Source organism: Babylonia areolata, chromosome 23 (assembly GCF_041734735.1).
Source record: "Babylonia areolata isolate BAREFJ2019XMU chromosome 23, ASM4173473v1, whole genome shotgun sequence".
In the NCBI taxonomy this organism is placed as follows: domain Eukaryota; kingdom Metazoa; phylum Mollusca; class Gastropoda; order Neogastropoda; family Buccinidae; genus Babylonia; species Babylonia areolata.
The window spans coordinates 43425948-43451676 of record NC_134898.1 but is presented as its reverse complement, the minus strand read 5'-3'; the positions used below and the strand labels follow the sequence as shown (position 1 = coordinate 43451676).

Below are 25729 nucleotides of genomic sequence, written 5' to 3'. Positions count from 1 at the left end.
GTAAGTCACCTCACAGTCTGCTTCAGTCCACGCCTCTGTCACACAGTAAGTCACCTCACAGTCTATTTCAGTCTGCACCTCTCTCTACTGTCACACAGTAAGTCACCTCACAGTCTGCTTCAGTCTACACCTTTGTCACATAGTAAGTCACCTCACAGTCTTATTTCAGTCTGCACCTCTCTCAACTGCAACATCTACGGTCACACAGTAAGTCACCTCACAGTCTACTTCAGTCAACCTCTCTCTACTGTCACGCAGTAGTCACCTCACAGTCTACACCTCTCTCTACTGTCACACAGTAAGTCACCTCATGGTCTATTTCAGTCTTCACCTCTCTCAACTGTCACACATTCACTGTGACATTGTTACCTCACAGTCTATTTCAGTCAAGATCTTTCTCTATTGCAACATCTACTGTTACATGGTAAGTCACTTCCGAGTCCAGTTCAATCTTCACCTGTCCTCTCCACTGCAACATTGACTGGAGTAGTGTGTGTGTGTGTGTGTGTGTGTGAGATCAAAAACAATATTTGCTGAGAGGGGACTCAGAAGACAGGACAAAACAACAAAAATAGTTTAAACAAAACAAAAATACAGTAACAGTAACATGTTTACATACTATGTGAAAATCCCACTCTGTTTTGCTCACCCAAATGTTCTGCGTATGCATACATGTATATATATATATATATGTGTATGTGTGTGTGTGTGTGGCTGTGTGGGTGGGTGTGTGGGTGTGTGTTTGTGTTTCGATCGTTACATTATGTCACTTTGAATACCTGATACACTACACCAAATGTTCATGTCAAGAGCTGTTTAGTGTTCCTGTGTCAAAGTATGTACCCTATATGTGTTGCTGATTGTGGTGATGGTGTTGGGTTTTTTTGTTGTTTTTTTGTTTTTTGTTTTTTTGCATTTTTGTTTTTGTTTGTTGGTTGCTCTTATTGGGTTTTTTTTGGGGGGTGGGTTGTTTGTTTGATTTCCTTTCTCAATCACTTTAAAACAACAAAAAAAGTTTTATTGTACCAACCCCGATTTGGACACACACAAAAACATTATCTGATATATATGACCATTTGTAGGACTTCATTACTAAATTAGGTCTAATGATCTTCTTTCTTTGTTCAATTATTGTACCATCTTATCACACACAACAAAGGATAAAATGCTGGTCACCACGCTGTATACCTCAAAGATATAGTGGGTATATCACCAAACTTTTACCTCAAAGATATAGTGGGTATATCACCAAACTGTTTACCTCAAAGTTATGGTGGTATTATATATATATATATATATATATATATATATATATATATAATATATATATATATATATATATATATATATATATATATATATATATATATATATATCACCACACTGTTTACCTCAAAAGTTATGGTGGGTATTTCGCCACAATGATTATCTCAAAGTTATGATGGGTATATCACCACACTGAATACGTCAAAGTTTGAGGTGGGTATTTCACCACAATGATTACCTCAAAGTTGTGGTGGGCGTGGCCATGATGTAGGTGGGTGTGACTGTGGGAGGTCGTGCTCTCGTTGAAGGTGGTGTTCTTCTTCGTCTCATGGTTTAGATTGTTCTCCTCGTCATCATCATCATCCAGTGAATCACCCGTACTCTGAAAGTAAGAAGGGTTCTTTAGTAATACAAAAAATTAATTTGGTGGACGGATGTGAAAGACTAGCACCCAGACCACAACAAAAGATAAACTGAGTGGATGAACTTGTAAGGCAAGCAACTGGACAATCACAAAAGATAAATCTGGTGGATAGAAATTAGAATGAAAGGCAAGCATCCAGGCCAGAACACAAGGTTAGATTTGTTGAACTGAGTGAAAGACAAGAACCCAGACCATCACAAAAGATAAATGACTTAATCAGTGGGACGAATAACAACAGCTCTGGTCTTGTCAGTCACTCTCTTTGTCAACAGTGAAAGTAAACACAAAACACACACATGTAATATTGTAAACTGTACACAAACTGTCCAGTGTGTGTGTGTGTGTGTGTGTGTGTGTGTGTGTGTGTGTGTGTGTGTGTACACATTATGTGTGTGAATGTGTGTGTGAAGGTGAGGGTGGTTGTGGGTCAATGTCAGTGTGTGTACATGCATACTAATACTGAAATGTAGTATCCTTACATATATAAATATGTATGTATGTATGTAGGTGTGTGTGGAAGATTGGCACTAACACTCATCTGTGTCCGTCTCTTCACATACATGTCCAATCACTGTTACTGTGTAAACAAATGCTCTGTGCAGGCAAAGTAACTTGAATTTTTTTTTTTTAAATATATATATATATATCATCATCACCCCCACCCCCAACACCCTCCTGTTGGTCCTCAAAAACAGTAATCAGTTCCATTGAAACTACAGCCCTGCACATCACACACACACACACACACACACACACACACAGACGAATGCAGCAAATCTAATCTCTAAACAAACAGATATTTAAAGCTAAAGCCAAAGCAGATAAATAAATAACACTTAATAACACTAACAGTGGTATGTAAACGCCACCAGTGATGTATGTGATCAGACTGGCCCCAGTTCCTGGCCTGGTGCCCTTGGCAACTGTTCACCAGGTGTCAACACAGTTACACATCATGCAACTGACTGCCAGCCTGGGAAAGAGTAATTGATTTATTCCTAAATTCCATGTTGCTCTCAATGCATGCTGTGAGTGTGACCAATGTCTTTGCTCCACACTCTTTGTGTGTAACAGAATTAAGCCAACAATACCAACAGACAGATTCTAAGAAATTGAGTTCTTGAGAATCTGGATGAAAAATGAGAAACTGGTTTGAAAAATGATCACCTTATTCTTCTGAGTATTTTACAGAGTGTATTCAACAATAAATTTTGAATAATGAACTGTCACTGTACAATGGATGAAACTTAACATTTGAAGAGTTTTGATTTAGTTAAACTATTTTTCAAAACAAAACAAAAAGACTTTGCATTCTAAAATGTATTGGTAATTCCGAGTGACACATTTTCAATCGATGTGACAAAAAATATTTGAAATATTGCTGGACCACTTCACTCACCTCAGTGGACGGAAGATGTACAACTCCCGTACTTCTCCTTTTCTCCCTCAGTTTTCTTTTGTCCTTAGGGCCAGGTTTTCCTTTATGTGTGTGGTTGGCGCGGCTCCGTTGTTTATCTTTGATTCGGGCGGCAGCACTTCTCGTGGGCGACTCGTGATCTCCTATTCCAAGTGCACTGTCACCGGTGTCACCGTTCTGGTGGTCACGCTCTCGCCCGTCATGCACATCACCCGTTCCTTCTCTCTCACCACTTCGATGCGGCATTGCTCGACCTCGATGCGTTCTGATACGATTTCTACGAGCCGCTGTGTCAAAATCATCCATATCCAGACTCTCCTGACTGACCGAACTCGACGCCATGCTTGTTGACTCCCACACAAGCAAAGCAATGCAGACGACTGCACTTCGATTCTCGCAGTCAGCGCTGGCAGCGGAAATCCCACAACTACGATCCAATCTGCACAGAAAACGGGTCAAGCCAACAGCATTGTCTGTGAAGGTCACTTCCTCCGTGTGGCTGGCAGCTGTCACGACACTGCTACTGTCCAGTGGGGTGGGAAAAATGACGATGAAACCCAAACTCCATTCAGACTGTTAGTGATGTATGGCGATCGACATTACAACTTCACACAGGCCTCGCTTTGGCCTCCTACCTTTGGTGACATCAGCATTACGTCATCTCCGAATGTTTGGAATAGTTTCGTGTCGCGTGTTTTTAGTTGGGCTTAGAAAATGTGTGCGTGAGCTTGCGTGTTAAAAATTAATCGGTTTATTCATACCGTGTAGTTATTTGATATTTGGCAGCGTGCAGTATTCCACCTTAGATGTTGCGTTCGACGATCGTAAACTGAGTGTGGTACGAGTACCGCTTCTGAATAAATTATTGTAGTTAAAAGGGTTTTGTCCACAGCCAGCGGCTTACCTCCAGCGTGACTAATTAACCAAGTACCACTATTCGCCCTAGCAATTACCAGATTCAGCGAGTCGAAAAAGTCACCGTGGCACAATAACAGTAGTATATGTTGTGTTTCCGGCTCTATGAGCACCATGGATGACCCGGCACCGACGGCAGGATAACTTCAGTGAAATGCAATACTGATTCTCTGTGATTTGAAAATAGGAAGACATTTCCAAAGTGAATTCACCTGATCAAAGAAAAAGATAACAAAAATCATACTCCGGCTGTGTGTGTCAGTGTGTGTGTGTGTGTGTGTGTGTGTGTGTGTGTGTGTGTGTGTGTGTGTGTGTGTGAATAAGAATCGTTGTCATCAAAACCGGCCCAGCACCGGTTGATCCAGAAGCCAGTTTAAAAGACACAGTCACAAAAAGTCGATAAACGTCTCTTCTTTAGTTTAGCCAACAATGTGCTGGCATTTGACGAGCACTGATGCAGTTAGCCGGTTTTCTGATGAATTATATTCTCCCAGTTCAGTCTTGCACTGATCGAGAAAATGAATTTCGTCATACCAATATAGCCTGGTCTATTTCAAACCTTGCATGTTTATTTATCGACGGACGTGACTCAGTGTGTGGTGTGCTGTGGTGTGTGGTAAGGTGTGTGTGTTTGTGTGTGTGTGTGTGTGCGCGCGCGCGCGCGCGCGGCCGCCGCCGGCCGGTGTGTGTGTGTGTGTGTGACAGCCGTGTGTGCGTGTCAGACGGCGGTGTGTGTGTGTGTGTGCCACTGTGTGTGTGTGTGTGTGTGTGTGCAGTGTGTCCGAGTGTGCCGGTGTGTGTGTGTGTCAGTGTGTGTGCCAGTGTGTATGTGTGTGTCGTGTGTGTGTGTGTGTGTGTGTGTGTGTGTGTGTCAGTGTAGTGTGTCGGTGTGTCAGTGTATCACGACTGAGTGTGCCGGCCGTCGCCATCACTGAACCGTCACTAGTGGTCGAACTTCTGAGTCAAGGTGGAGTGTTGTCCGGCACAGCATCAGTAAACACTGACTGACATCTCTCACATTAATTGTTGTTGTTAGTGTAGATGATCACAGACAGTGAGATTACTGAGACTGTCGGAACAACAGCGAGTCAAGGCCATCATTAATCAAATCAAGGTCATTCAGTCGGGATACGTGACGGTCATAATGACTGAGTAGTATGTCATGTTGGGTTCGGGCATGTTTCTTGTCCGTCATCTCCCAGACCTTAAGGCAGTTGACGAGGGACTCGGGGACGGAGGCGATAAGGAAGCACTGTGGCGTAGTCGGAAACTGTCGCCGTCTGGAGTCGCTTATCACTGAGACCGGCTGTCAATGATTGTGCCGAGGGACCGTGACGCGTCATAGGTGGCGTGTGAGACTGTCAGCGTGACGTCACGAATAAAGCCATAAAATGATTCGGATCTTTCAAATGGTCAGCACGGACCACCGTGGGTCTCGGACTGCGGCAAACACCCCGGCCAGCACGCCGACGGCCAGGACACAGCGACTCGAGGACCCTCCCTTCGGGACCGCCGGCCAGGACTAATCAGCTCCCATACAGGACCACACGGCCGAGGACCGTCGCCAACGCCTCGACGACACCACCCTTCACGGAAAAGACCACAGCCACGAATAACTCACTTGACCTTTAGAGCGAAATGCCAACAGGTCGTTGAATTCATCCATACCGGCGGTCAAACCATTGAGATATATATATACATCTATACAGATGTCTGTGGGTCAAACGACGGTCGTGAACGCTTGGCGAAAAAACAACCAATCATGTAATAATAATGAATAAAATAAAGGCAAAATGGTCATTAATGGCTAGAGGGCGTGCATGTTGAAAAATATATCTGTAATGATGGACGAAAGAAAAACAAACAAGCAAAAAAGTCTAGAGAGTGGTCACATCGGAAATAATGCCAGTAATGGCTGCGCTGGAGAGTCACAGTGGCCATACTGGAGGAAGAAGACTGAAGAAGAAAGATCATTCAGGGTTCAATTTGCTGGAGAGCGGCCACATTGGACAAAAACTGTCGTTCACTGACTGCTAAAGAGTGGCCATTTTGGGAAGAATCGGTTAGTAAAGGCTAAACAGTGGCCATATTGGGAAGAATCGGTTAGTAAAGGCTAAACAGTGGCCATATTGGGAAGAATCGGTTAGTAAAGGCTAAACAGTGGCCATATTGGGAAGAATCGGTTAGTAAAGGCTAAACAGTGGCCATATTGGGAAGAATCGGTTAGTAAAGGCTAAACAGTGGCCATATTGGGAAGAATCGGTTAGTAAAGGCTAAACAGTGGCCATATTGGGAAGAATCGGTTAGTAAAGGCTAAACAGTGGCCATATTGGGAAGAATCGGTTAGTAAAGGCTAAACAGTGGCCATATTGGGAAGAATCGGTTAGTAAAGGCTAAACCGTGGCAGTGGCCATATTGGGAAGAATCGGTTGGTAAAGGCTAGAGAGTTGCCACACTGAAACAACAACAACAAAGCAACCAGCTGTCATTACCGGTTGGAAGACAGCCATACTGGGGGAAAAAACGATCATGTACTTTTGGAAGGCCTCCATACTGAAAAAAATAAACCCCTTACCCGGGATTGGAAGACGGCATTATGGTGGCCGGGTGGGGGGATGGGGGGACGGGGGGGGGGGGGGGGGGGGGGGGGGGTTCAACAACAACCAGCTGTCATTACTGGTTGGAAGACAGCCATATTGGGGGGAAAACCGATCATGCACTTTTGGAAGGCTTCCGTCCATATTGGAAAAATAAAACCTTTAGGGTTAGAGAACGGCATTATGGAGGGGGAGGAGGGGGGTCATTAACGATTATGTATGTATGTATCGGGTGTCCCCCCAAAAGTGAACAGCTTTTTGATAAGTATTTTCACAGTGATAGAGAAATCGAATTCATTGAAAATTTTTACTCAGAAACTTTAGGGTATCATCAACAAGTCTGTAAAATATCTAAAAGTTCGGACGCAGATTATGTGAGTATTGTCAAATTCAAAACAGCATGTCAAAAAATCCAATATCAGAGCTGTACAATGTGACCTCAGTTCATCATGTTCATGCCAGCTGCCAGGTGTTGGCATCTGTCAATCAGTGTCGATCTAAAAAAAATAGCCTGTCTGGGTGTCAAGTCTATTGATTTTTTTTTTTTTCGTCTGTATCCAAAATCAGTTATGTCCAAAGTTTCAGTTTGGAAGGATCAACCATGCCTTTGAGTGAAAGTGATAAGGTTACCATCGAAAACTGTTTCAAGGCAAAGGCTGGGGTGGAAGAAGGATCGTAAAGGAATTTCCGGACAAGGGGTGGAGTCATGTCATTGTAAATAGACTTACCGCTAAAATACGAACTACAGGGTCAGTAGCACGTAAAATTGACAGTGGGAGACCCACGACTGCATGTTTGGAGGAGAATAAGAACCGTGTTGAGGAACTGATTCAATCCCAGGAGGAGAGGCCAGGGACCCACAAATCTCTTTGAGAAGTTGCAAGCGATTTACAAGTGAGCAAGTCTTCTGTGCAAAGAATGGCGAAAGAATTTTACGTGTGTGCGGGCGCGCGTGCAGATGAAGTCTGTATGTCTATGACTGACGTGAGCGATGGCAACTAAAAATGCGTTCCAGTGAGCACTTGTGAGAGTTTCATGCAGTCTCAATGTCAGTCAAATTTTAAGTATGAAAAGTATAGTGTGAAGTGATATACGCATAAACACATCACCCCGCAGGGCATATCAGTCAGTAAACTCCAGAACGTACGACTCGAGTGATTCAGGTTTTTAAAAAATTATTTTTATTATTATTATTTTTTTATTTTATTTTTTATTTAGATATGACTGATATTTTTTTTAAAAGCAAAAATAAGCCTATACGCGTACAGTGTTAGATTGGTAATGGATCGTGCTTTACCTTTCAGGGTAGACTTACGGCTGTTCCCTCTCTCTATCATTCTTTCTGTGGGGCGACTGATGGTACCTGGTTTAAAAGGTACTCTTTCACTTTTCTTAACCATCTTCCATGGCGCAGACTGCTGGTTGTTCTAGTTGCACTACCAGTATGTCGGCTTGCTTATTTCCTTTAACACCTGCATGGCCAGAGCAGTACATCCATGTAATCTTTTTCATCTAGATGTTGTGCATTGCCTCATGCCTTTATGGGCTCCCACATTCCACTTTTTTTTTATTAAAATTTTTTATTTATTTATTTTTATTATTATTTTTTTAGAGGTTTATGGAGTCAGTCAGAATCATTGCCTGTTGATTTGAAGGCATAGGGACGGATAACAGCCACTGGACAGCTTGCTGTGAAATTGCTTCAATTTCCATTGTGATGTTGTGACTTTGAATGCAGCGTACAAAGTTACAAATGCCGCGTACAAAGGCACAACCTCCAACCTTTCAATGGAAGTTGAAGCTGTGACATATGCTCTCCAGTTTCGTACACATGGAAACCAACATGCCATGATTCTAACGGACTCAATAAAACCTCACGCAAAAACGTGAAAGTGGTATGGGAAGCCTTTAGTGGCACGAGGCAATGCGCAACTTTCAGATTCAATGTGTGTGTGTGTGTGTGTGGGGGGGGGGGGGGGGGGGGGGGGGTGCTACGTTGGAATGGGGATGGAGTGGGGTGGGGCGAGGGTAATGTGGGAGATGGGGAATGAGTGTGTGAGTGTGTGTTTATGTGTCGTGGCTCGTGTGCTGTCACGTGTAGTGTTAGGCCTGTGTACAGTTGTTTGTAGTTTCGAATATGTGAGACTGCATATTTGTGTATGTGTGTGTGTGTGTGTGTGTGTGTGTGTGCGCGCGCGCGCGAGTATGTACATGTACGTGTACGTATGTGTCAGGAGAACTATGTGCGCGTGCGAGTGCATACATGTGTGTATTTGCGTATGTGCGTGAGTATGTGTGTGTGCCAGTGGGAACTGTGAAAGCAGGGGGGGTGGGGGGGACGTCGTGAGAGCTACGATTTGTGTGTGTGTGTAGAGGATAGAGTGTGTGTGTGCATGTCTGTATTGTGGGAGTTATGGAGTATTATAATGTGTGAGTGTGTGTATATCTATGGACATGTGTGTGTGTGCTGTGTTTTGGGGGTATGGGCATATAGTGCGTGCGCGCATTTGTGTACGATGTGTGTGTGCATGCCGTGGAAGCTGCGATACGTAGAAATGTGCGTGTGGGGGAACTTGAGGGATTGGGTGGGGGTGGGACGAGGGTAATGAGGGAGATGGGGAATGTGTGTGTGTGTGTGCTTATGTGTAGTGTTGGGCCTGTGTACAGATATTTGTGCTTTTGTATCTGTGAGACTGAATATTTTGTGCATGTGTGTGTTTATTTACATTTCTTTGCTAACTTGACCATCTACTTGTTATTGTCATTGTTATTCATACTAGTAATTTTTTCTATATATTATTTACATATCTACTTGCTTACCTTTTTGAATACCCCCTTCACCCCACTAATTCATCAATTTGATAGCTTATCCATATATATATGTGTGTGTGTGTATATATATATATATATATATTTCTCAAGACCTAAATGCAATTGATTATGCTGCTGGTCAGGCATCTGCTTAGCTGATGTGGTGTAATGTATATGGATTTGTCTGAATGCAGTGACGCCTCGAGTTACTGAACTGAAGGACTGAACTCCCCACTGGACTTATCTTTGGTGACTGACCCCCTCCTCTCTCCCTCCCACTGAAAGCCTGCAATGAACAAATTGAAAATCGATGAATTGTTGAGAAAAAATGATGGAATTTCTGCAGAGAAGAGAAAGTGTTCATGCCATGGAATTAAATAAGAAGACTGGAACCACAAAGTTGCTGATTATCCATTTTGTGCATGAATCTTTGGAAGTGTTGCTGAAATAACCTAACACTGCAAATGTCTGTATATCTTATGCTTGGTTGATGTTAGGATTTAGTTTGAAAGAAAGGGAGGGTTACAACTTTGTCACAAAGTCTCCAACATAGACGGACCTCCACTATCACATCATCATTATTCACTGTCAATCTAAGGGTGAAAAGTCCCCGATTCTGTGGTTTTTGCTCTCATGGTGACCCGTCTAATTTCCCCTCTACTTCAATGTCTGTTCTGAATCCCTGTCAAAGTCTTTGATAAATCTTTGGTGTTGGCAGATTCACGAGGGACTGTTGTTAGAGGGATGTGTTGGCCTTGCCCATTCTGCAGGGGATGCTCACTCTGTCTGGCTCTGCAACTCAATGATTAATGAACATCATTTGTAGGGGGGCTATTAGGTTGTGACCTGTGTATGTTGAAGCATTACCGCAGTGCTGGGTCTCCTCTGGTGCATTGTCTCATGACCCATAACTGCCAAACTTTCAGACCCAAAATTAGGAATCCTGTTGGGGAGTAGGTTTGGGAGGGAAGCGTGACAAGAATCAACATAGTTTTATGAAAACTGTTCCTTATACTGTGAAGTAAAGTGCTGATAAACCCTTTTTTTCCCGCTGATTTGCTGCACTGGTAGAACAGCACTGGCGCCTTGCACGTGTGCATTAACTGTTTTCCAGTTGAAAAACATGGATCGGTGTGCGGACCCAGCAAGAGGGTTCAGTTTCTCACGTTTTGTTGTTGTTGATGAAGTTTCAAAACTTGGAAAAATATGCAGAAAATCGTATTTTCGGAATTAGTGCTAAAATGCGGGAATATTCCTAAAAATCAGGAATGGTTGGTAGCTATGAATCTGACCTATCATGGGTGCAGGTGCTGTGACTGTAGTGTTGCTCTGTACATGAAACTCCTGATGAGCGGTGTGGGATTAATGCCTTTGAAACATGCAGGTGGTAATGGGACATAAAAAAGAGAATAATTTTACTTCATACAAAGTAATGTCAGGCTACAGGTTGCAGGCTGTATTTATCATACATCTGCATGTGTTTTGTGACCTATTCACATGTACTGAATTGTACTGATTAATTTTTGTCAACAGATTTCTCTGTATGAAGTCCTGGCTATTCTCCCCTGGTGAACATAATGCCACAGTGCAGCAACACCCTCCCCCCGCCCCTCACCCTTTGTGCAAGTGTATTTGTTTCCCTGTGTACAAGTGTATTTATTTCACATTCGGAGTAGATTCTTTTTTCAGAATTTTCCCTGGGACAACCCTTTTGTTGCTGTGGGTTCTTTTTACATGCAAAAAGCGAATGTTGCACATGTGACCTCCATTTCTTGTCTCATCCAGACCATCGCTCAAGGTCTATTGGAAGGGGAGAAGATTCTGGAGTGAGATTTTATCCTGTACCGGAACATTCTCTCACTTCCTTGGAGGCCACCATTTGAAACATGTCTGATTGAAATCAAGTTTCATGCAGTACAAGCTGTTCACATTCTCACTCTCTGTGACTGCACCAGACAACTCAACCATGACTAGATTGTTGTCTCTTGGGAAAAAAAAATCAACAACATAATACATTCATACAAGCAGACATGTTCATACAACCAGACACTGTGAAGGGAATCCCAAAACATATTATTTATTAAATGGGTAAATTGTGGTGCTATACATTCCAGCTAAGACAACCATGATGTTGTTACCAAACAGAACACTGATTGGACAGTGCTGTAGACATCTACAGCAGCCAGCTTCATATTCAAGAAAAAAAATTAAAATAAAAAATTTTTAAAAAAAGAAAGAAAGAGGCAAGAGGTTCACAAAACCTATCAATATTGTACATGTTAACTGTATAGATGTATCATACATATATTTAATGTGAGGAAGTGGCGATATCGCACAATTCAGGGTGTATAGTCTACACTGTAATAAAAGGCCGTATGGCAGGTACGAAAATGTGAAACGATAGAACTATACACCCGTCTGTGTACATAATGTTTAGGCTGCAAGGATATATTTCTGTGAACAATTCCAGTAAGTACATACGAGATGCTTTTAATTTGGGGGTAGGGGTGAGTTGTTAGGTTTACAAACGCCTATAGAAATGAGGGAAAAAAACAAAGTGGCATAAAATGCTATGTCTGGCCGAGAGAAAAAAAAAAAGTAGTGACAAACCAACAAGTATATACAGAGTTGCATCAATGCACCATAACCAAGATGTGATCAGAGGTTTCTTCAGACACAAATAGTGCAGGGAAAAAAACTACAGCAGATTTTCCCCCTGCTCCTCCTGTCTGCAACGTCTTGTTTTCATCATGCTCTGAACTGCTCCATACTCGTCAGGCAACAACACCAATCATTTCATTCATGGACAACACACATCTGCACAAGCATATTTCACACTGATATATAAGGACACATCACCAAGGCTGTTTCCTACAAAAGTATTATTCACATATGAACATTAAAGGTCCCTTTACACCGACAGTGTACAAAATGCTTCGAATATCAAATTGCAGATTTTTCCTTAAGTAGCAGTGTAATTCATGAACATTTCCTTTACATCAATCACAGATTAAAAAACGGGTATATTGCTGACAAATATAACCTCCTTTCTGACATTCAAGCAATTTCAATAGATATATATATATATATATATAATATTTTTGGACAGATCACATACACAAAAGATACAAACAACACATACATACAAAGTCCCCTTTACAATCTGAACCAACCTCCAACTCCAACAAATATTAATTTGAGGTGTTTTTGATCTTTCATTCCCTGTTTGTTTACATCCATAATTTAAAGATTAAACTGGAGAACATACAAAGAACATGTCACTGCCTAAACAGTGCCGTTTTCATCTTGATCTCTCTGCCCTTACTACATGGGTGGAAAACATAAAAGCTTAATAAACATCGAAAGACAGCTTTGTGGCAATTGCTTTAACTCACCATTTGCAGCTCATTAGTTAAAACCAAACCAAATGCTCAACAAGGATTCAACTAAACAATGACAGAGAAAGGAGTTGACTGAAATCAGCAGCATCACCAAAATGATTCACTTCACTCCAACAAGAAGTTAAAATTTAAGTGTCGACAATGAAGCCTTGGTGTATCATCCCTTTTCACTGGCATTTTTCAGGCTCATGGTGGCATGTCAGAAACGTTGCTAATCATCGTATGCTGAGGTAAATAAAAGATTCATAAGGCTGCACTGTTTGTTTATTAGGAGGGATTTGTCAAACAATTATCTGGTTAGCAACTGTTCAGCAAAAGCATTAGTAGAGCATGTGAGTTATCCTGCATTCTGTCCTCATTTATTTCTCAGTTTGAAATTGTGAAGGTTGTCCATCCACCAAACAGACCCCAGATAAATATTACAGTGATGTAGAGAGGATGTACCAGTCGGTGAAAGTCACATGACATCAGCACAAGATGGCTTGAAAAACTAAAGTGGAAACAAACTACCTGGATCCCCTCCTTGAATCGATGTAATCAATAGAAAATATTCAATGTTCTACTTTATTGATGCAATAGTAAATGACCCGTTTGGGCACAATGGACCTTTTCTTCATATGATTTATCTCCCTTAGTTCACTTGAAAGTTATCACATGCCTTTAAAAAAGAAAAGAAAAAAAAGAAAAAAAGAAAAAAAGACTCGACCCCTTCCTTCATCACACTACTCTTTTACCATCTTTCCAGTCAGGGTGAAAGAACATCTTCAGAATAGTAAAGAAAGCAGAGAATAAACACCAGTGGGCCTTCTAACCACAGACTGATTGTGAGCAAAGCACAGAGCACGGAACATGTCATCTGCCGACGTGGGCTTCATTTCCACGGTCATCATCACAAGGCTTTCCTCTTCTCAGTCTCTTGCCTGGTCTCTTCTCACTGTCCTCACCAAAGCTCAAAGCAAGAGCTAATTTCAGTTTCACTATTCTGTTTCTGTTGAAAAAACAACAAAAAACAACAACAACAACAAAACAAGGACTTAGAAGAGATGGCATAGAACTCATTTTCAAAACTGCATGTTATTTGTACCAATCTGCTGAGGCTGATGAACATCTTATCTGCCACTGATGCCTTACTTCTATATTTCTGATTGATTCTCCTCTTGTTCTTCTCTTACACTGTCCAACCCCACCCCCCCTCCCACCTTGCCACTAAAATAATCCGGTCTTCCCTTTGATTAAATCTATTTCCTCTCAGACAGAACTGATCAAGAACAGCATGTACAACACACAACAAAAGAAACACACAAAGGGTAGTAGTACACTGCTAACAAAGGAGAGGTTAAAAAAAAAAAAAAAAAAAAAAAAAAAAGCTGAGCAGCCAGATGACCAGAAGCCTGATCTGACCACCTGTTACTTACCCAACATGGGGACCAGGAAACTGACACCCAGCCAGCTTCATGACAGAACAGTAAAACATTACAACAACACACACACACAAACACACTCTCTCTCTCTCTCACTCAACAGCAAAACGATTTCACACTGAATGGATGGCAGTCACCAAGACAATGAACACCAACTGTGATGGGTTGGTTGATGTACTACTTGTTTTGCCTGAACAATCTGAATGAAGAGAGAGAGAGAGAGAGAGAGAGAGAGAGAGAGAGAGAGATGGATAAAGGGGGGGGGGGGGGGGGAAGCAAAATGAAAACTGAAGTTGACAACCTCAGAAATTACTCAATTAAAAAAAAAAGAAAAAAAAAGAAGAGAAAAGCATAAAGCCTGAGAATAGCAGAGAAGTGTAACAAAGAAACAGACAATAACTGAATGCTGTGGAAGATGACGAATGACCAACCAACCCATCAGATGATGTCCACCTCTTTACTTCTACTACCAACCCCCCCTCCCTCCCCCACCATGTCACTCACACACACACACATACCGTCTACATCTCCCAATCACAGGAGGGACATGTTGACACCACAGCAGTCATCCCTCCCCACAAACAGCACACTGTTGAGATTCACGTCCACTCACTCCACAAACACCACAGCACTGGCAGAAAGGCGTCACACACAGAAGCAGTACACTTAGCACCAACATCACTGCTCCTGGCAACACTACCTCTCTTTCGATACAACACCACATCAGAGTTAACATCACATTCACATGCACGAGCGACCATGAAATGGAACACACTTCCACTTCGGACACACAGCTGAAGAAAACAACCGTGTGTCTCTTTCTCTCTTTTTAATTTAACATGCATCTCAGACTGTCAGATGATCACACACACGCACATGATATTGTTAATACCAAACAGGAGTGGTAGTATGTCCCCCTGTACTGTGTCCTTGCTTGCTGGCCTCCCAACACTTCCCTTCACTTGTTCCCACAGATGTGTCTGACAACACCTAGCACACACACACACACACTGCCTGCAATAGCAGTGGACGGAAACTAGACATTCCCATGCTGTAGAACACCTAACCACCACAGACAACTAAATCATAGATGTTGGCCTCACCACCCGGACATCAGACTACAGACAGACAGACAACAGACCACAGACAGACACAAGGGACAGAACTGTGGAGACCAGCACAGCAGAGGGACACACACCTCCACCCGGCAGCAGACTGCAGATCCAACATGTCACCTGCAGAAGTGAAAAACGCCGGTCAGGCATGAAGCCAGCAGGTGTGGCAGCCACAGCCGCTTCACGAGCTGGCCTGGGCCTGACAACAGCGCCACCCTAAAGCTGTCGGGCCAGAGCCACAGGGGGCCATTGCGGAGGTCGACAAGAGGTCAGTCGACATGGCAGTTGACAAAGCGTTACCGTGACAATCAGCCTCCCACACTGCAGGCCGCGGGCAGGCCTTGGGTCCAGCATGTCACCCAAGGGGTTCCCTGACCCCGCGCCCAACATCAGGGCAAAGGTCACTCATCCATGACCTTGCCATGATCTCCGGTAACGCAGAACAGAGACGACTGAAGCCAGCGGTCTGGGACTGTGAGGGGCAGAAGATCAAGGTCTCACACTGTTAACTTGGCAAGCTTGGTTAGTACCTCAGTCTGGGGCAGCAGCACCATGGCTGCTCCCATCACAAGGTACGCATCAAAACAAAATACAGCAAGTGTTTTATAGCTAGACAATAATTCTGTCAGCTCCGTCACTGACAATGCTACAGATTTCAGGATACAGTACTGCAGACAGTGGAGAAGTACATGCATCACTCACAGGAGAACAGCTGACAAATGAAACAAAAATTGTCAAATAAAATTGTGCTGACGATATCAAACTGATGGCAGATATACAGACAGCTCCCATCACATACACCACAGTGCACTTCATGATAAATGAAAGTCATGAGCCTTCCACACTTGTACGAACATCAGTCACATGTTCCTTCCACAAGAAGGAACAGAACCACCTCATTTTTCAATGAGATCTTGTGATCACAAAAAACAACAACACAACATTGCATTGGGAAGGTGGGGGTGGGGGTGCATCAACACATATAAATAAATTTTGCTTGTTTCAAAAAAATGTACAACCATATTTACAAAGGTGTGTCTATGTACACATCAACTGCTGTCCTTGCTGTTAGGTTTTTTTATTTATTTTTTTTTATATAATAAAGTTATACATGTCTATGTACAGACGCATCATGACATTGTCTTTAGTGTCTATAGGCACCTACTGTATTCACTTTATTTACAGATGCATCATCCCACACTAGGGTCTACTGACAAATGGCAGGTCATGCCCCGTACAGCAGAGCAGTAATCTCAGAGCAAGTCAGCAATGCACTCAGTCTAGGCCTACCAGCCCCCCCCCCACACCCCCTCCCCATTGGCACACATGACCAACCCATCCCAACATGGGGGGGCCAGGGCTAAAAGCATGTCCATGATGATAGGTCAGCCCTCACTACTCTGTCTCAAGTCATGGTGACTGGCAAAGACATGCCTGAGGGGCAGCCAGAGAGAAGGGCAGAACAATGGTTATGACTTGTCCAGACTAGAACAGCCCCTGTACAGGCTGAAGCATTGCACTAAACTCATCCCTACTTTGTTGGGGAGGGGCGGATGAAAACAGGAAAATGAACAGAAAAAAAGTGAGAGAGGTGGGGTAGGGGGAAAGAGACAGAAATGACAAAGTTCCTGACTCAAACTTTATCTGAATATAAACATGAGCCTTTGGCTGACTGCCCTGGTGTTAAAGTCCTTCAAGTTGATACAGACAGATCCAAGACAGTTGGGGGTCCCTACATTCCCATAACTCATAATGCTGCAGCGCCATCACCGCAGGACAATGGAAACTGGGACAATTCTATTTCATACCATTCAGGCGTGTTAAGAAAAAAAAAAAGAAAAAGAAAAAGAAAAAAGATGACCAAACTATTTCTTTTCAGTTGTGGAACACTTAGCTGAAAAGCACGGCTTCAAGCTTTATTGGGGAAATGCAACTGCAATGGGATGACAAAAGCACCAGTGTGAGCGCAGCGAGGTTGCTGACTGATGGATCAAATCAGCGATGAATGCAGTCGGCCCTGAGAATGTGTGCACAACAAAACACAGCAGCCAGCTCTTGTGCTCAGCACATCATCATAGAAAGAAAAATAATAATCTTTTATCACAAGTCAGAAAAAAGAGAAAAAAGAAGAAAAAAAAAAACAGACCACAACTGCATTAGCCATTAAAGCCAAGCCACACTGTATTGCATGAGCGTGATATTTCTCTACTTTGTTCTGAATATAGCACCACAAAGTTGTCTCAAAGTTCTCTATATATCTCACAAACACATGCACAAATCCAAAGAAAAGCATGGAGCAATAGCTTACCTTTCTGCAGTGGAGCAGTTCAGAGCAATGAAAACACATACACACACATACACAAAAGACGAGCCAACCCCACACAATCTTCTCTGGTGTCAATGATGCATCTCTGTACACATTCATTTCAGAAAAACATGACTCAACATAAAATAAATCGCTGGCAAAGAGGAGAAGGGTGAAAGACAGAAAAAAAAAGAAAAAAAAAAAAAAAAAAAAAAAAGAAAAAGGGCAAGCTTCAATCCAAGACCACTGCCATCACTGGACAGCAGTGGAGAGGGGCAGGAGTAAAGCAAGTAACACAGTCAAAGATATGAGGCCTGCTATGTACTTACAAATCATATTAAAAAAACACAGAAAACCCCAACGGAGCCTCTAAGGCTCAGAGGGTACAATACAATCACATCAATAAGGGTGTTATGTATAATTCACTGTACATACAAGGCTGGGGGCACGACTGCCCACGCCAACTGTGACGCTGGCTGCAGGAGAACCAGGTAGGAGAAATAACTGTCCTTGGCCAAGCCTGAATCAGCTGTCTGACGTGGGCGAAAAGCAAAGGGGGGCAAACGAAAGAAGAGTTCTGTCTCTTTGCTTCCCACCCACCAGGTCTGCTGTGCCACTTTCCCTGGGGTTTTTGTTTGACCAGTTTGGTTGTCACACAGGGTGAGAGAGAGACTCACCCACGAAAGTCTGCCCAGTGCCTTCGCTTTGCTGTAGAGCGTTCGCTGTTCTGCTCAGTTTTCCCATGCCAGAGTTCTCTTTGCTTGCGTCTACTTTGCCTCAAAGAACAGCATCTTTGAAGTTTTGAGTTTAGTTTTTTTCATGCTTTCGATAGTTCATGGTGAAAGAAAATACAATCCTGATTATTTCATGCTGGAAAAAAAACGAAAAGAGAGAACAGTTGTAAAGATGGTTAACTGAATATACATTGTTTCAGATACACAAGTGAAGCAATGAACTCTTTTCCAATTTATTCTGGTTAGAAGCAGTAATGATATTTATAACTGGGCTTCTTCAATTTACGAGTTCATTATAGATCGAATAAACACTGTATTGTATGTATTCAAAAAATACCTCATAATACTGAAAAAAGAATGAACCTACACAAATGAGTCATTAATTTTAAAGCAGCTATTTGTTGACGATTTATAAAAATGTTTGTTTCTAACAATATATGTAAATAAATCCATTCATCTTATTCTATCTGAAGTTCATATACAGAATCTCTACTTAAGAGTCATTTTTTAAAAAGGCATCAAATTTCGGTTTTTACAATCTTATATAAATTTGCAAATACAGGCTATTTAAAAAACTGTAGATCAATAAAATTTTATTTTTATGATTTTTTTTGGATTTTTTTTCCCATACGGTATCCAACAACAACACCTAGTTTCATGCAATTTAACACAAAGTCAGACATGTACAGATAGAGAAAGAGAGAAAAAAACAATCATCATAAGTCCACATCATTTCAACGAAAACTATTTCACAGCCGACAACATCAAACCCAGACGCGAGTCGAAATGAAGGGACAGCGCAGAAACCAAAGGGAGGAAACTCTAACCCAAAGACAGGAAAGATCCAGCACAGCAAGAGAACACAAAGACAAGCACCTAACTCGCTCAGTGACCATGCAACCATCCCACAATGCCAAAACAACCGCCTCGGCCAATAACACCTGTTCAAAAAAAGCTCTTCTTCAATGACAAACCGACACTTCAGTACCACATGTGGGAGGCTCTGAACTGAACTCTGAAAGAGACATAAGAATCTAAGGAAGACCACAAAACAGAATATACTGACCATAATGAAACACAATATATATAAACCACAGGAAAAAACAATGCACTGAATCTCCTAAAATAACCACAGAATCCACATGCGAAGCTAGACCACATAACTGCCCATAATGGTTCAGCTAAAAAAAAAAAAAAAAAAAAAAAAAAAAAAAAAAAAGAAGAAGACCACCAAAAAACGGTTAAGTCTATGGAACGGTTTCACAAAGAATGATCAAGACACACAACGACAAGCCTCCTCCACAGAATACTCCCATCAAAAAGTTCAGCGATCCCTACACACACGTCCACAAAAGGAGGGGTCCAAACACCAAGCAATATAAAACAGACTCCCCAGAAGTAGAATCCACAGTATGGGCTGAATCTAGATACACACTTTTATCAAGCACAACCCAAACAAGAACACTGTCCTTGGCAATTTATGAAAGAACAAAACGAAAAAAAAAACAAACCACACAACACATCCACCAAGGCACAATCCAATCCAAAAGCTGCAAGACTCAGGACGACCATCTAATGGAAGACTACAGAACAGAGTTCAAATTAACCACACAACATCCAGGAAAAGCACAAGATCCACAGGACTTTGTACAAAAAAATTTCAATCAACCCAGCTGACCGACTGGTGAGTGCGATGTGAGGGCTGAAGGTCAGCACCCTGACCTGTTCCCAACCAAACATCTACCCAGGTCAGGCCCCGCCCACCTGCCTACCCCTCCTCCCACCACCACCTTCCTTTCATACAAACTGCTCACAATGCAGTCAGTCTCCTTTACAGCAGGCTCAGCTTGATTTTTATTCTTCTTTTATATATATATATTTTATATATATATATATATATATATCTTTTTTTTTTACAATCTTCAATCTTCAGGCAGAATATCCAAGCAACAAACTCTCTTGATTCCTTTGTTAATGTCATACCAGTTAGTCTGTTAATATATATGTGGTTTTTAGCTGTATTTTCTCCTGTTCTTACGAAGCCGCTCTGTAATGTTCAATTTTATGATAAAATTCTGTTCAGGCCTTAGTTTTCAAAAGAGCAATTTAAAAAAATGAAAAAAATTGTTGAAGGTCCCTTTTCCTCTCTCTCTCTCGCTTTTGGATGTATTGTCATGACCGAGAGAAGTGAGCCACAGGAATCACCCATGAGCAACAGCGGTACTGGCACAGACTGAGGCAGGGGCAGTGACTGGAGTCAAGTCACGTTGCTTGTGGTGTGCGCTGCTGCCCTCAGGACACCGCGCTGGTCAAGCAAACCAGGAGGGGTACACCCGACCCCAGACACTGATTCAGCGACAAGGCACAGACAGCTCAGCCCCACCTCAAAGCATGGACAACCCCCCCCTCACCACCCCCCTTCTCCCCCTCCATGTGGGGGAAGCAGCAGAGGGGTGTATGGGGGGATGTGGGGGAGGGGGTGTGTGTGGATATGATGGGGGCGGTGGCAGCACTGTCGTGACTGTCTATCAACGCCGGTAGCGACATTGCACATGGGGGCGGGGCATGGAGAGAGTGATGGCTTGTTAGTATCATCATCTTGGACCTGTATGTGTATTTTTTTTGTTTTGTTTATTTTGTTTTGTTGCTGTTGTCGTCATCACAATGTCTGTGAAGGGAAGGTCTCAGAGAAGGCAGAGGCTATTTGGAGAGTTTGCTGATGACCCGAATCAATGCTCCATTCTCGTCCTTCAGCCGCTGGTTGTCCGCCTTCAGCTCCTGCATCTTCTGCAAAAAACACCACAACAACATGGCTGTCACAGGTGATCCATGCACAACACTCGTTTTCTTCTTTCAACACCACCATACCATTGCTAAAACCATCCAGTATTGTTTGAAGGATCGCAGACATGGGCACTACAAGCAAATTTTTATTTTTTGTTTTTACAAACCACAAAAAGGATGTACTCACAGTATCAGGTCAGCAAAAAAAAACAACCCCCCCCCCCCCCCCCCAAAAAAAAACTGGACTTTTTTCAAATACATCTTTTAATATGAAACTATGAGAATGTAATTATGTGTGACAGAAGATAAAAACAATGAAAAACAGTAACACATTATCAACACATCCAAAGCAAGAAGCACAGTAGTATCTTTCCAACATTGTTGGGAAAAGTTGAACAATGTAATTATTTACCCAAAATGAGTTGATCAAACCCTGGCATAACTGACAATGAAAGTTACTTGAATGTCTGAAAGAAGACCAAAATCATTTAATAATGCCTGACAATGCCCATTGTATCTATTTTGATGCCCCACTAATCTTGAGTTCTTTCAAGTAACTGCTGCTGCATTTGCTGACATTACATAGATTTCCTATTAACTCTTAAACTTCATCTGTTGTTTCCCAACACATTAAAAAAACTGATAAATTCTGGCATTTCTGTTAAATAAATAAATCAACACACTAATAACCTTTAATTACAAAAAAAAGAAAAAAAGAAAAAAAAGAAGAAATAACTTTATGCTGCAGACACTAATCTGCAATTACATTAAGATCATGAAAACAGGTCTCAAATCCTCAACTGGTCAATTATTTCAGTACAGAACATTGGGCGTTGCATCAGCCTTGTTCCTATAGCTGTTTTTGAGGCTGTTTTACTACCTGGTCTCATCTAATACCACAAAAGTGAAAACAGGTTGTCACAGGGATTCCTTTCTTCTTCATGTTTACTCACTGGTGTATCTAAAAAAGAAATTAAGGCAATTTGAAATTCCTGAAGCTATACACTAATTCGATAAATCATACTTCTCATCACAGTAAAACTGTGCAACCAATCCCAAGTCATTTTAAGTTCAGCAAACAATATGTCACTGGTACAAATCCAAGTCACATAAATTTTTAAGCTGAAGTTTACAAATAATACAGCATTTGTTACAAATTTTAATAACATGACATGCATGACATTTAAAATAAATAAATACTAATTTTGGGGATGGGGGAAAGAAAAGAAAGGGTTAAAAAAAAGGGTGACGTGGCAACAACTGGACAGCATGGAGAACAATCTGTATCATAAGTAATCTTATAGTTTTTTTTTCAAGAATAATTCTATTCACAAACTAACAGTTGCCCGACAGCAATTTTTAAGAGGGACACAGAGAGAGAGAGAGAGAGAGAGAGAGACGCTTTGACATTTTTATTGTCATTACCTGTAAGGGTCTATTGACAAGGGGGTGACGGGGATTAATTCTTAAATCCCCTTAAATGCAAAGCAACATTCTGCTTAACAGCATTTCATCACCAAACAAACAAACAAAAAAAATCTCTAAATAGAGAGAGAGAGAGAGAGAGAGAGAGAGAGAGAGAGAGAAAGATTCCCACCCCACCACACCTTCCCCAGTTCAGTTCAGTTTCTCAAGGAGGTGTCACTGCATTCAGACAAATCCATATACGGTTCATCACTTCTGCTAAGCAGATGCCTGACCAGCAGCGTAACCCAACATGCTTAGTCAGGCCTTCCCCAGCTGTTGTCATTCAGGGGATCAATATTTACGCTCTCGCTTCTTCTACCACGACTCCACCATTCTTTGAGGCGTCTTCATCAAGTCATTTTCATGTCATTTCTGGTCTTCCTTAACCACTGCTGTTCAACATAGTTGGTTTTCCACTACTACTCTACAGTTTAAAACCTTCTACAAGGGCAGAAATGGCCAAAACTTCACTAATCACCAAGGTGAGAAACAAAACAAAATAACAAAACAACCTAAAACAGACTATGATGTATAAATTGTTAAATACATGCGAGAGAGAGAGAGAGCGAGAGAGAGAGAGAGAGAGAGAGAGAGAGATAGTTGTTGGAAACGACTCTTGACTAACTGGGTCAGACGGCAGAGTGGAGGAGATGACAGCAAAGACAAGTCTTAAAATTAAAAAGGAAAAAAAAAAGGACAAAAATAACAAAAAAAATGACCCCATCTTTTTTTCTTTTTTTTTCTTTTTAATACACAGGATGTTAACTGGTGCTATGATATGACCCCTAGCATGTAAATAAGTCACTATAAGCAGGTATACATACCTACTTAAAGTACATATATACAGTTACAGTACATACATACAACTTGCAGTATAAATGTATAGCTAGCTGCCAGAGATACATAAAAACAAGACTGCACTATGTGCCACCATTGTAGCACAGCATCAAGTTCTTCTTGTTTCTTCTTACTGGTTTATTGTTTCTGTTCATGAAATGGTGATTTAAAAGCACAAAGCTACTCCAGCATCCCCACAATATTACCACCACTTGCCACACAAACTACAACACCAAGTCACTTTCAGTTTCACTGTGTCAAAAGACTGTGGACTCACCCACATACACTACACAACCATCTGGTAAAGCCTTGACAGCCCACTCTAAATTAATCCCCCCCTCACCTCCACCCCTAAAAAAACAAACAAAAAACAAAAAAAAAACCCAACCAATTGCATGAAGAAGCCAAAGTATCAACTCAAATTATTATCATTATCATTGTTGCTTATACAAGTAATAACCCTGCCAACTATGCAGGCCATATCATGGCTGAAAACATGGTTGATATTGTTCTTGTAGAACCTGATGGGGGAGGGAAAAAAAAACACACCAAAAAAACAATAACAAAACCACTTGGAAAAAAACATTTGGCACAAACACGTACAGTCACATTTACGCATATAAACTAAAGACATGCCTCTGACACGGACTGTCACGCATGCTAAAGCGGACGTGCACCCGCCCCAAGATACCCTACAACAGACCCCCCAACACAACAAGCTCACGCAGAAATGAAATTATGTAATGCATTTAATGAATGTGTGTATATATCTATAGATTAAAAAAAAAATCATAAAGAGCAAACAAACAAACAAAAAAACAACAAAAAAAACGGCAGCAGAATTAAAGCCTTATTTTTCTCACAAAGGCACTGATAAGTGAAATCACAGTCATTCTAACCAGCCATTAGGTCCACTTGGAGGCACTGCATCTCAGTCTCACTCTCACCAATATCAAAACAGGAAGTGGGTTGTTTTTTTCAGTCCAACTTTCTCTCACTCTCTCTGTGCAGGTAAGTATAATGAAAAACAAACATCAGGAACGACAACTGACCAGGAGACTTTGGAAAATAAAATAAAATAAAACACAATAAACTGGAAGCACAGGATAGTCTTTCTTTTGTTTGTTCACATTAGAATCTTAGACACATGAACAAAGAACTGTTGCTGATGCTGGCGGACTTAAGACAGGCCCTCAGTAAGGAATGTCAGTGAAGCCCTCAGCCGATCCATCGCCAGCACTGAGAGGCGGGTGGTCTAGAGCAACGTTATGTTGCACCACGACTGGATGGAGGCACCAACACATCAAAGATGCCCGCCAGGCAGAAACCCAGACCACGATGCTGTCAATCATGGAGACTCACTGACGGGACAAAGGACAAAAACCACCCACTGGCCAATGCAGTGTTCTGCACACGAACGAACGGGTGCTTACAAAGAAATAGAGAAATGAAGAACACAGTCCCATCTGGCGGGCATGTAGTCATTTACTGAGGGTATAACGAATAGCAGCCGCTGAGCACTGGTTCCATCACCGTCCTTCTCCAAGGACTGACTCCCTTCGAGTGAAGATAGGAAAAACCGGTGGGGAGCACTGGAAGTACTAGAACTCCGCTCACTCAGTTTCCTATTATTGATATTTTGTTCAGTTGCATGAGAAACTTTTGAAACATATAAAACATGATACAACAACACAATCTCTCTGCAAGCTTGAATGCCCAGCCACCAAGAGGAACATGCACGATGAAAAACATCGTGCACGCACATCAGCAACACACCCGCCTCTAAAATAATCCAGCGATCCACCAGCCTCCGCCAACTTCACCTGCCATGAGAGAAGAAAGAGGGGATGAAACGGATTCAAACCCCCTCAGTAAACGCAAAAGAAAACAAAAAGCAGCTGAACCATTATGCTGTCCATGACACTGACCACTCCGTCAATTTTTTCACAGGAGTTTTATAAGTAACTAACCTGAACACATACAGTTACGCAGTATATTTGTGAGGCAGGGCTGAGAAGTGGGGAAAAGGAGTTGCCGTGGTTGTCTGTCAACGTGAAGCTAGGTATATATTTTACAAATGACACAACCACTTTCCTTTATCGATCAAATACAAAATGAAAGTGACACAACTGTTTGTTTACACAAGTTTTAGATTTTCATTTCAGATCAGCTTCATTTGGGATCATTTTCTGGCTACGAACATCACTAACTGAAAGTGGTCATGATAATCATTTT

The 25729-nt window shown here is 41.9% G+C and overlaps 2 protein-coding genes across 3 annotated transcripts in view; both read right to left on the bottom strand.

The window, feature by feature from the left end:
• LOC143298280 (uncharacterized) overlaps positions 1-3732 on the bottom strand; it is a 41376-nt gene extending 37644 nt beyond the window's left edge. The window contains exons 1-2 of one of the 2 annotated variants that reach the window (XM_076611096.1): positions 3090-3732; positions 1505-1648 (exon numbers count right to left, since the gene is read on the bottom strand). In XM_076611096.1, the coding sequence (XP_076467211.1) occupies positions 1505-1648; positions 3090-3449 (504 nt within the window). In that variant the 5' untranslated portion in view covers positions 3450-3732. The remainder of the gene's footprint in view (positions 1-1504; positions 1649-3089) is intronic. The other variant, XM_076611095.1, reaches the window with a different exon arrangement.
• A 16516-nt stretch (positions 3733-20248) lies between these two features.
• The window catches only part of LOC143297962 (protein phosphatase 1 regulatory subunit 12B-like), an 87671-nt gene continuing 82190 nt past the window's right edge, over positions 20249-25729 (bottom strand). The window contains exon 23 of the mRNA XM_076610585.1: positions 20249-21193. Coding sequence (XP_076466700.1) covers positions 21107-21193 — 87 coding nt within the window. The 3' untranslated portion in view covers positions 20249-21106. The remainder of the gene's footprint in view (positions 21194-25729) is intronic.